This window comes from Taurulus bubalis, assembly GCF_910589615.1.
Source record: "Taurulus bubalis genome assembly, chromosome: 18".
Lineage (NCBI taxonomy): Eukaryota > Metazoa > Chordata > Actinopteri > Perciformes > Cottidae > Taurulus > Taurulus bubalis.
The window spans coordinates 1140665-1153164 of record NC_136606.1 but is presented as its reverse complement, the minus strand read 5'-3'; the positions used below and the strand labels follow the sequence as shown (position 1 = coordinate 1153164).

Sequence of the window (12500 nt, the reverse complement as noted above, 5' to 3'; positions counted from 1 at the left end):
TGTTAAAGTGTTAAAGTGTTAAAGTGATAAAGTGTTAAAGTGATTCAAGTGTTAAAGTGTTAAAGTGATTCAAGTGTTAAAGTGTTAAAGTGTTAAAGTGATAAAGTGTTAAAGTGATAAAGTGTTAAAGTGTTAAAGTGATTACAGTGTTAAAGTGTTAAAGTGTTAAAGTGATTAAAGTGATTACAGTGTTAAAGTGTTAAAGTGTTAAAGTGTTAAAGTGTTAAAGTGATAAAGTGTTAAAGTGTTAAAGTGTTAAAGTGATTTCAGTGTTAAAGTGATTAAAGTGTTAAAGTGTTGAAGTGTTAAAGTGTTAAAGTGATTAAAGTGTTAAAGTGTTAAAGTGTTAAAGTGTTAAAGTGATTAAAGTGTTAAAGTGTTAAAGTGATTAAAGTGTTAAAGTGTTAAAGTGATAAAGTGTTAAAGTGATAAAGTGTTAAAGTGATTAAAGTGATTACAGTGTTAAAGTGTTAAAGTGTTAAAGTGTTAAAGTGTTAAAGTGATTAAAGTGATTACAGTGTTAAAGTGTTAAAGTGTTAAAATGATTCAAGTGTTAAAGTGTTAAAGTGTTAAAGTGATAAAGTGTTAAAGTGATTCAAGTGTTAAAGTGTTAAAGTGTTAAAGTGATTCAAGTGTTAAAGTGATAAAGTGTTAAAGTGATAAAGTGTTAAAGTGTTAAAGTGATTACAGTGTTAAAGTGTTAAAGTGATTAAAGTGATTAAAGTGATTACAGTGTTAAAGTGTTAAAGTGTTAAAGTGATTACAGTGTTAAAGTGTTAAAGTGATTCAAGTGATAAAGTGTTAAAGTGTTAAAGTGATTCAATTGTTAAAGTGTTAAAGTGTTAAAGTGATTCAAGTGTTAAAGTGTTAAAGTGTTAAAGTGATAAAGTGTTAAAGTGATAAATTGTTAAAGTGTTAAAGTGATAAAGTGTTAAAGTGATAAAGTGTTAAAGTGTTAAAGTGATTACAGTGTTAAAGTGTTAAAGTGTTAAAGTGTTAAAGTGATAAAGTGTTAAAGTGTTAAAGTGATTTCAGTGTTAAAGTGTTAAAGTGATTAAAGTGTTAAAGTGTTAAAGTGATTAAAGTGTTAAAGTGTTAAAGTGATTAAAGTGTTAAAGTGTGAAAGTGATTAAAGTGTTAAAGTGTTAAAGTGTTAAAGTGTTAAAGTGATTAAAGTGTTAAAGTGTGAAAGTGATTAAAGTGTTAAAGTGTTAAAGTGTTAAAGTGATTACAGTGTTAAAGTGTTAAAGTGATTAAAGTGATAAAGTGTTAAAGTGATTACAGTGTTAAAGTGTTAAAGTGATTTAAGTGTTAAAGTGTTAAAGTGTTAAAGTGATTACAGTGTTAAAGTGTTAAAGTGATTAAAGTGTTAAAGTGTTAAAGTGATTACAGTGTTAAAGTGTTAAAGTGTTAAAGTGTTAAAGTGTTAAAGTGTTAAAGTGATTAAAGTGTTAAAGTGTTAAAGTGTTAAAGTGATTACAGTGTTAAAGTGTTAAAGTGATTAAAGTGTTAAAGTGTTAAAGTGATTACAGTGTTAAAGTGTTAAAGTGTTAAAGTGTTAAAGTGTTAAAGTGATTAAAGCGTTAAAGTGTGAAAGTGATTAAAGTGTTAAAGTGTTAAAGTGTTAAAGTGATTACAGTGTTAAAGTGTTAAAGTGATTAAAGTGTTAAAGTGTTAAAGTGATTACAGTGTTAAAGTGTTAAAGTGATTAAAGTGATAAAGTGTTAAAGTGATTAAAGTGATAAAGTGTTAAAGTGTTAAAGTGTTAAAGTGTTAAAGTGATTAAAGTGTTAAAGTGTTAAAGTGATTAAAGTGTTAAAGTGTTAAAGTGATTACAGTGTTAAAGTGATTAAAGTGTTAAAGTGATTAAAGTGTTAAAGTGTTAAAGTGTTAAAGTGTTAAAGTGATTACAGTGTTAAAGTGATTAAAGTGTTGAAGTGTTGAAGTGTTAAAGTGATTAAAGTGTTAAAGTGATAAAGTGTTAAAGTGTTAAAGTGATTACAGTGTTAAAGTGTTAAAGTGTTAAAGTGATTACAGTGTTAAAGTGTTAAAGTGTTAAAGTGATTAAAGTGTTAAAGTGTTAAAGTGATTACAGTGTTAAAGTGTTAAAGTGTTAAAGTGATAAAGTGTTAAAGTGTTAAAGTGTTAAAGTGTTAAAGTGATTAAAGTGTTAAAGTGTTAAAGTGATTAAAGTGTTAAAGTGTTAAAGTGTTAAAGTGATTACAGTGTTAAAGTGATTAAAGTGTTAAAGTGATTAAAGTGTTAAAGTGTTAAAGTGTTAAAGTGTTAAAGTGATTACAGTGTTAAAGTGATTAAAGTGTTGAAGTGTTGAAGTGTTAAAGTGATTAAAGTGTTAAAGTGATAAAGTGTTAAAGTGTTAAAGTGATTACAGTGTTAAAGTGTTAAAGTGTTAAAGTGATTACAGTGTTAAAGTGTTAAAGTGTTAAAGTGATTAAAGTGTTAAAGTGTTAAAGTGATTACAGTGTTAAAGTGTTAAAGTGTTAAAGTGATTACAATGTTAAAGTGATTAAAGTGTTAAAGTGTTAAAGTGATTACAGTGTTAAAGTGATTAAAGTGTTAAAGTGTTAAAGTGTTAAAGTGATTACAGTGTTAAAGTGTTAAAGTGATTACAGTGTTAAAGTGATTAAAGTGTTAAAGTGTTAAAGTGATTAAAGTGATTAAAGTGTTAAAGTGTTAAAGTGATTAAAGTGTTAAAGTGTGTGGTCTATTGAGAGCTCAGCTTGTTGTGCAGCCTGGCAGCAGCAGGAAGGAAGGAAGGAAGGAAGGAAGGAAGGAAGGAAGGAAGAAAGGAAGGAAGGACGTTCAGTAAGCACAACATGAACACACCTGCAGAGGGAGACCGGCTTTGGCGCCGAGCAGCGTGGGAGAAAACCACGGCCTGAAGATCTTCTCACAGATCACCTGAAGAAGAAGAAGTGGAACAAGGAGAGGAGAAAGGAGGCAGAGAAGGAGACAAGATGAGGAAACGGAAAAGGAGAACGGAGAGAGGAAAGGAAGAGGAAAATTAAAGTAAGAGATCGTAGTGAAAAAAGGAGAGAAAGGAGACAAAAGCAAAGAAGATGAACAAGTTTCATTAATGCATTTACGCAGCCCTAGAATAGGATCATAGTCCCCTGGTGATATAGTTATGTTACCAGCCCTTGTATGGATCATAGTCCCCTGGTGATATAGTTATGTTACCAGCCCTTGTATGGATCGTAGTCCCCTGGTGATATATTGATGTAGGCGTGTGTGTCGTCTGCATAATGATAACACACGTTGTTGTTGTTCGTAGTGAGTCAGTGGCAGCATGTAGATGTGAACAGAAGAGGCCCCAGTGTTGAGCCTTGAGGAACTCCACATGTCATCCTAGTCAGCTCTGATGTGTGATTAACTACCGACACAAAGTGTTGTCCTTCAAGGAGGATTCAGACCAGTGAAGTGCTGCAGAGTCCTACCCAGAATGCAGCACTGCGATGCAGCACTGCGATGCAGTAACACTAAGACCAGCGTCTGTGTTTAAGTGATGTCGTTGAAAACCTCCACAAGAGCAGTTTCAGAGGGAGAAAGATAACAGAAAAGACACTAGATGACCTTTTAGTTTCTACATCATTATGCAAACACACACACACACACACACACACACACACACACACACACACACACACACACACACACACACACACACACACACACACAGTTAAAAAGACAATGCCTCCTTTCTCTGAGGAGATGATTGACAGGCGGGGAGCTTCAGGTGGACCAATAGGACGGCAGCGTGTCATCGCCATGTCAACACCTTCCGTACCGTCTGATCTTCACTTCTTTCTTCTTCTCTTCTTTTGTTCATCATTTGTCTCTTTTCTTTTTTCTTTCCTCCTGTCTTCAACTCTTTTGTTTAATTTCTGTTTTTTCTCTCTACTTTTTCCTCCAGTTCCTGCTTTCAACTTCTTCTTCTCCTTCTTCTTCTTCCTCCTCCTCCTCCTTCATCCTCCTCCTCCCCTTCCTCCTCCTCCACCTCCTCCTCCTCCTCCTCCTCCTTCTCCTCCACCTCCACCTCCTCCTCCTCCTCCTCCTCCTCCTTCTTCATAATAATTTCTGTTATATGTCAAAATCTTCTTCTCTCGTCTTCATCGGATGTTTCTGTTTTTATTTCATCGTCTGGAGAAGAATATTTCCCTCCGTCTCATATTCTCTTGATGAATGCCGGTCTCTCGTCTCGTGTGACACGAGACACCGGAGCCGGCCGGGTGATGAAGGTGATGAAGGTGATGAGAGTCCTGGTGATGAAGGTGATGAAGGTGATGGAGGAGGATTCGTTTCCCGGACGTTTTCCTACGAGTCGGACGGGCCGACGCTTCAACATGTTATTGGTTATGGTCGATTTATTAATAATTATTTTAATTATTATTATTATATTTATGATTAAACGTATTATTATAGTTATTATTATTTGAATTATGATTTTGCGTGTTATTTTAATTATAATTAAACATATTATTATTTTAATCATGATTTTACATTATTATTGCTATTATTATTATTATTTAAATTATGGTTGTAATCATAATAATAGTATTATTATTCAAACTGCTTCATAAAAATACCTCAATTCATAATTTATTCCGTGATGTTAATATAATAATGTAATGTAATATTATACATTATGATGGAATTTAATTATTCTCAATTCGATTGAACTATTCAAATACAATATGATTAAATTACAATATAATTTTTACGTAATAATTTAACCAATAGTTAAAGAAAATCACCTGATACTAAATAAATAATAATGTTATGCAATAATGTACAATATAATATAAGTAGCAACATTTATTACACGTGATCTTTATTATTATTATTATAATTATTATTATTATTATTCATAATAACTGGTGAATTCGACCTTAAGATTCTGACATGCATTACATCTTTATTTACAGAACCTCAGGTTCAGAAAGCGTTTCACAAAATGAGAACTAATAACTTCAATAATAAGAAAACATAAAAAAAAAAAAATCACAACCGTGATGAGAACAATTTCTAAAAGTAAAACTAATTAATTTTAATCTTTGATGCATTCGATGAAAATTGTTGTTTTTAAAGCAATAGCATTAAAATGTTAGATTCTCCTTTCTCATTTATTCTGAACATTTCTCCAGATAATAATAATAAAGTGTTTAAAGTATTAGAATACTGACTGAACATTTATTAAATATTAATATTAAAACAGATTTCTTCCTGTCGGGTTTAAACCTCAACTCAGTGATTATTATTATTCAGTTATTATTATTCAGTAATTATTATTATTCAGTTATTATTATTCACAGTTATTATTATTCCTCAGTTATTATCATTCTTCAGTAATTATCATTCCTCAGTTATTATTATTATTCAGTTATTATCATTATTCAGTTATTATTATTCAGTTATTATTATTCTTCAGTAATTTTCATTTATCAGTTATTATTATTCTTCAGTTATTATCATTCTTCTGTTATTACAATTCTCCATTATTATCATACTTCATCATTATCATACTTCATAATTATCATTCTTCATAATTATCATACTTCATAATTATCATTCTTTATAATTATCATTATTCATAGTTACCATTCTTCATAATTATCATTCTTCATAATTATCATTCTTCATAATGATCATACTTCATAATTATCATTCTTCATAATTATCATTATTCATAGTTACCATTCTTCATAATTATCCTTCTTCATAATTATCATACTTCATAATGATCATACTTCATAATTATCATTCTTCATAATTATCATTCTTCATAATTATCATACTTCATAATTATCATTCTTCATAATTATCATTCTTCATAATTATCATACTTCATAATGATCATACTTCATAATTATCATACTTCATAATTATCATTCTTCATAATTATCATACTTCATAATTATCATTCTTCATAATTATCATACTTCATAATTATCATTCTTCATAATTATCATACTTCATAATTATCATTCCTCCTCACCGCGCGTCACTAAACTTCTTGGGAATCAGAAACTTCGTCGAGTCGTTTTGTTTTAAATCTTCATATCAGGAGAAAAGAAGAGAGTTAATAAGGTAAAACTAGTTATTAATGTTGAACGTGAGGAGAGCAAACAGGAAATGTTCTTTTCTCGTGTTTTTAATCTCAAACCTAAAGTGTTCATTATTTTTAGTTCTTCTTTCATTCTAAATCTGAAAGGCATTTTATTATTAATTAATATCGTTTTAACTTTAAATTTATTAATAAACTAATTTATCTTTGAGTCTCCTTTCCTGAGATCAATAATTAAATATTGGACCGAACAACAAAAATGTAAAAAAAAAAATAATATCTGGACTTTATACTATGAACTATTAATTTAAAAATTAATATAATTTTCGGGGAATATTAGACTATTAACAAAACATATTTTATAAAAAAAAAACACAAATTAAGAACATAAATTGAATTCTGTTGTGGCAAAACTGAGTTATGTAATAATTAATGTATAAAACATGTATTTTATTAAGAGAGTATTAGCTATAAATAATAAAATAATAAGTAAAGTTTTTATCTAAATCTAATGAAACAGTTAGGATGAGTCACAGTTTATGAATCATTTCTGTTTCCAGTGTTTTTAGGTTCTTCATAATTGGTCCGTGTGATGTAATCTGAGAGCAACCCGACAACCCGCCGGCTGCGGCTCACCTGCAGGTTGCTGTTGCTGCAGGTTGCTGTTGCTGCAGTTTGCTGTTGCTCACCTGCAGGTTGCTGTTGCTCACCTGCAGTTTGCTGTTGCTGCAGGTTGCTGTTGCTCACCTGCAGGTTGCTGTTGCTCACCTGCAGTTTGCTGTTGCTGCAGGTTGCTGTTGCTCACCTGCAGGTTGCTGTTGCTCACCTGCAGTTTGCTGTTGCTGCAGGTTGCTGTTGCTCACCTGCAGGTTGCTGTTGCTCACCTGCAGGTTGCTGTTGCTCACCTGCAGTTTGCTGTTGCTGCAGGTTGCTGTTGCTCACCTGCAGGTTGCTGTTGCTCACCTGCAGTTTGCTGTTGCTGCAGGTTGTTGTTGCTCACCTACAGGTTGCTGTTGCTCACCTGCAGGTTGCTGTTGCTCACCTGCAGTTTGCTGTTGCTGCAGGTTGCTGTTGCTGCAGTTTGCTGTTGCTGCAGTTTGCTGTTGCTCACCTGCAGGTTGCTGTTGCTCCACCTGCAGGTTGCTGTTGCTGCAGGTTGCTGTTGCTCACCTGCAGGTTGCTGTAGCTGCAGGTTGCTGTTGCTCACCTGCAGGTTGCTGTTCCTGCGCCGGCCGCTGCAGCGGCGCCGGTTCAGGTTGCAGCCGGACGAGCAGTCGAAGAAGTTGCAGTCGTCGTCGCTGCTGCAGTTCTGGTCCAGGATGTCTCTCATCTTGGGCTCGAAGAACGCCATGTCCACGTCGATGGCCACCACCTGCAGGAGGCCATGATTATGATTATTATTATCATAATTATTATCATTATTATCATTATCATCCATGTCCACGTCGATGGCCACCACCTGCAGGAGGCCATGATTATGATTATTATTATCATAATTATCATCATTATTATCATTATCATCCATGTCCACGTCGATGGCCACCACCTGCAGGAGGCCATGATTATGATTATTATTATCATAATTATCATCATTATTATCATTATCATCCATGTCCACGTCGATGGCCACCACCTGCAGGAATATATATATATATATATATAATACTACTACTACTACTAATGATAATAATAATCATCATTATTATCGTTCATTTCATTCCAGCAACAAACTGCACATTTTGACCCAAGACTCATCGGAATACTTTAATACTTTTTCTCATTTTAATTAAAAATCTTATAAATAGTGAATTCATTATAATTTGAATATAAATATGCTAACATAGACACATAAACAATAAGCACAACACCATAATAGACAGCATAAACAACATAGAAACATAAACAATAATCATAACACCATAATAGACAACATAAACAACATAGAAACATAAACAATAATCATAACACCATGAACAACATAGAAACATAAACAATAAACAAAACACCATAAACAACATAGAAACATAAACAATAATCATAACACCATCAACAACATAGAAACATAAACAATAAACATAACACCATCAACAACATAGAAACATAAACAATAATCATAACACCATCAACAACATAGAAACATAAACAATAATCATAACACCATCAACAACATAGAAACATAAACAATAATCATAACACCTTCAACAACATAGAAACATAAACAATAATCATAACACCATCAACAACATAGAAACATAAACAATAATCATAACACCATCAACAACATAGAAACATAAACAATAAGCATAACACCATAAACAACATAGAAACATAAACAATAATCATAACACCATCAACAACATAGAAACATAAACAATAATCATAACACCATCAACAACATAGAAACATAAACAATAAGCATAACACCATCAACAACATAGAAACATAAACAATAAGCATAACACCATAAACAACATAGAAACATAAACAACATAGAAACATAAACAATAATCATAACACCATAAACAACATAGAAACATAAACAATAAGCATAACACCATAATAGACAACATAAACAACAAAGAAACATAAACAATAAACATAACACGATAAACAACATAGAAACATAAACAATAAGCATAACACCATAAACAACATAGAAACATAAACAATAAGCATAACACCATCAACAACATAGAAACATAAACAACATAGAAACATAAACAACATAGAAACATAAACAATAAGCATAACACCATAATAGACAACATAGAAACATAAACAATAAACACAACACCATAATAGACAACATAAACAATAATCATAACACCATAAACAACATAGAAACATGAACAATAATCATAACACCATAAGCAATCATCATAACACCATAAACAACATAGAAACATGAACAATAATCATAACAACATAAGCAATCATCATAACACCATAAACAACATAGAAACATAAACAATAATCATAACAACATAAGCAATAATCATAACACCATAAGCAACACAACTCACCGTGAGGTCCTTCCTGATGGCAAAGTTCTCCGGCTTGATGTCACACAGGTGCAGCTTGTGGGTGAAGTCGCGGTCGAAGTGCCGCACCATGTGCAGGAAGCTGAGCGCGATGCGGTGCGCCTGCTCCCGGGCGCCCCAGCGGCCCCGGGCCCCGGGCCCCGCCCCCTCCAGGGAGAAGAGGTTCTGGTCCCAGGCGTGTCCGGCGGAGAGAAACTCCACGGCGTAGAAGTGCCCGCAGGAGCCCAGCACCTGGGCCACGTGGCTGCTGAGGTCCTGCAGGACCCTGGAGGCAGAGGAACCCAACACACCCTTACTCTTTAGTCAGCAGCCTGGAGCAACAGGGAGTCCAGCAGCTGCTCCATGTTACACCACCAGGTTCTCCATGTTACACCACAGTGTTCTCCATGTTAAACCACCAGGTTCTCTCATGTTAAACCACAGTGTTCTCCATGTTACACCACAGTGTTCTCCATGTTAAACCACAGTGTTCTCCATGTTACACCACCAGGTTCTCCATGTTACACCACAGTGTTCTCCATGTTACACCACCAGGTTCTCCATGTTACACCACAGTGTTCTCCATGTTACACCACCAGGTTCTCCATGTTACACCACAGTGTTCTCCATGTTACACCACAGTGTTCTCTCATGTTACACCACCATGTTCTCCATGTTAAACCACAGTGTTCTCTCATGTTAAACCACAGTGTTCTCTCATGTTAAACCACCAGGTTCTCCATGTTAAACCACAGTGTTCTCTCATGTTAAACCACAGTGTTCTCCATGTTAAACCACCAGGTTCTCCATGTTAAACCACAGTGTTCTCTCATGTTAAACCACAGTGTTCTCTCATGTTAAACCACCAGGTTCTCCATGTTAAACCACAGTGTTCTCCATGTTAAACCACAGTGTTCTCTCATGTTAAACCACAGTGTTCTCCATGTTAAACCACCAGGTTCTCCATGTTAAACCACAGTGTTCTCTCATGTTAAACCACAGTGTTCTCTCATGTTAAACCACAGTGTTCTCTCATGTTAAACCACCAGGTTCTCCATGTTAAACCACAGTGTTCTCCATGTTAAACCACAGTGTTCTCTCATGTTAAACCACAGTGTTCTCCATGTTAAACCACCAGGTTCTCCATGTTAAACCACAGTGTTCTCTCATGTTAAACCACAGTGTTCTCCATGTTAAACCACAGTGTTCTCCATGTTAAACCACAGTGTTCTCCATGTTAAACCACAGTGTTCTCTCATGTTAAACCACAGTGTTCTCCATGTTAAACCACAGTGTTCTCTCATATTAAACCACCAGGTTCTCTCATGTTAAACCACCAGGTTCTCTCATGTTAAACCACCAGGTTCTCTCATGTTAAACCACCAGGTTCTCTCATGTTAAACCACCAGGTTCTCTCATGTTAAACCACCAGGTTCTCTCATGTTAAACCACAGTGTTCTCATGAAGCAGAGAGGAGCACTTCATGAACTAAACTCACACTTCATGTCTACAACACACAAACATGTAAAGGACATTTATGGGTTCACGAGAGTCTTATCTCTCTCGTGACTCTTTTTGTTTGGCGTTTGGCGTCATGGTTGTTGATACAAAGCAAGAGTTAGACCGGTCCACTCGTCCAGTCTGCCTCTCATGGCGCTCTGTCACCATGACAACCAGTGGCACACAGCAGGAGGGGCAAACTGGCAGCTGGTCAGCTGACGTCCTCAGTCTGAAGACTCACATGTTAACTCTACGAACACAACAAGCATTTCAACGCGTTCGGCTGAGTCTCCACTCCCAATCACCATGGTAACCAGTGACCTGTGTCTATGAAGCCATCGCTGCTCTCAAGTCCACAAATACAGAAATGACTCCTCAATAACCTCAACAACACATCGTACTACTGGTAATGTTGGCGTGTATATATTTCTCTCTCTCTCTCTATATATATATATATATATTTTTATATATATATATATATATATATATATATATATATACATATATATATATATATATATATTGCGACGACTTACGGCAGTAGTAGCCGCACCATCGAAATTTCTTGCGAAATGTTCTAGTTTATTCTATAATTTATACTTTCTACAAACCTTGAAGGAGCTTTTCTACCAAACAAGGGCTATTTGTATGAAAACAGGGTTCTCAGTGGAACCGCTTAGTCTGACAAAGAACCCTTGAAAACCCTTCATACTTGGTTCTTCAGAAACCAAAGGTTCTGGGTTGAACCTCACTGACACTGAGACGTTCACTGAGACGTTCTCTAAGACGTTCACTGAGACGTTCTCTAAGACGTTCCGTTCACTGAGACGTTCACTGAGACGTTTTCTGAGACGTTCTCTAAGACGTTCTCTAAGACGTTCTCTAAGACGTTCACTGAGACGTTCTCTAAGACGTTCTCTAAGACGTTCTCTGAGACGTTCTCTGAGACGTTCACTGAGACGTTCTCTGAGACGTTCTCTGAGACGTTCTCTAAGACGTTCTCTAAGACGTTCTCTAAGACGTTGTCTAAGACGTTCTCTAAGACGTTCACTGAGACGTTCTTTAAGACGTTCTCTAAGACGTTCTCTAAGACGTTCACTGAGACGTTCTCTGAGACGTTCTCTGAGACGTTCTCTAAGACGTTCTCTGAGACGTTCACTGAGACGTTCTCTAAGACGTTCTCTGAGACGTTCACTGAGACGTTCTCTAAGACGTTCTCTAAGACGTTCTCTAAGACGTTCACTGAGACGTTCACTGAGACGTTCACTGAGACGTTCTCTAAGACGTTCTCTGAGACGTTCTCTAAGACGTTCTCTAAGACGTTCTCTAAGACGTTCTCTAAGACGTTCTCTGAGACGTTCTCTAAGACGTTCTCTAAGACGTTCTCTAAGACGTTCACTGAGACGTTCACTGAGACGTTCACTGAGACGTTCTCTAAGACGTTCTCTGAGACGTTCTCTAAGACGTTCTCTAAGACGTTCTCTAAGACGTTCTCTGAGACGTTCCGTTCACTGAGACGTTCTCTAAGACGTTCTCTAAGACGTTCTCTAAGACATTCTCTGAGACGTTCACTGAGACGTTCTCTAAGACGTTCTCTGAGACGTTCACTGAGACGTTCACTGAGACGTTCTCTAAGACGTTCTCTGAGACGTTCTCTGAGACGTTCACTGAGACGTTCTCTGAGACGTTCTCTGAGACGTTCTCTGAGACGTTCACTGAGACGTTCTCTAAGACGTTCACTGAGACGTTCTTTAAGACGTTCTCTAAGACGTTCTCTAAGACGTTCTCTAAGACGTTCTCTAAGACGTTCTCTAAGACGTTCTCTAAGACGTTCACTGAGACGTTCTCTGAGACGTTCTCTGAGACGTTCTCTAAGACGTTCTCTGAGACGTTCA

The 12500-nt window shown here is 35.5% G+C and overlaps 1 protein-coding gene across 1 annotated transcript in view; it reads right to left on the bottom strand.

Annotated features, from left to right (window-relative positions):
• dipk1c (divergent protein kinase domain 1C) overlaps nucleotides 1–12500 on the bottom strand; it is a 37951-nt gene that overhangs the window by 1411 nt on the left and 24040 nt on the right. The window contains exons 6-8 of the mRNA XM_079234146.1: nucleotides 9109–9391; nucleotides 7293–7457; nucleotides 2848–2922 (exon numbers count right to left, since the gene is read on the bottom strand). Coding sequence (XP_079090272.1) covers nucleotides 2848–2922; nucleotides 7293–7457; nucleotides 9109–9391 — 523 coding nt within the window. The remainder of the gene's footprint in view (nucleotides 1–2847; nucleotides 2923–7292; nucleotides 7458–9108; nucleotides 9392–12500) is intronic.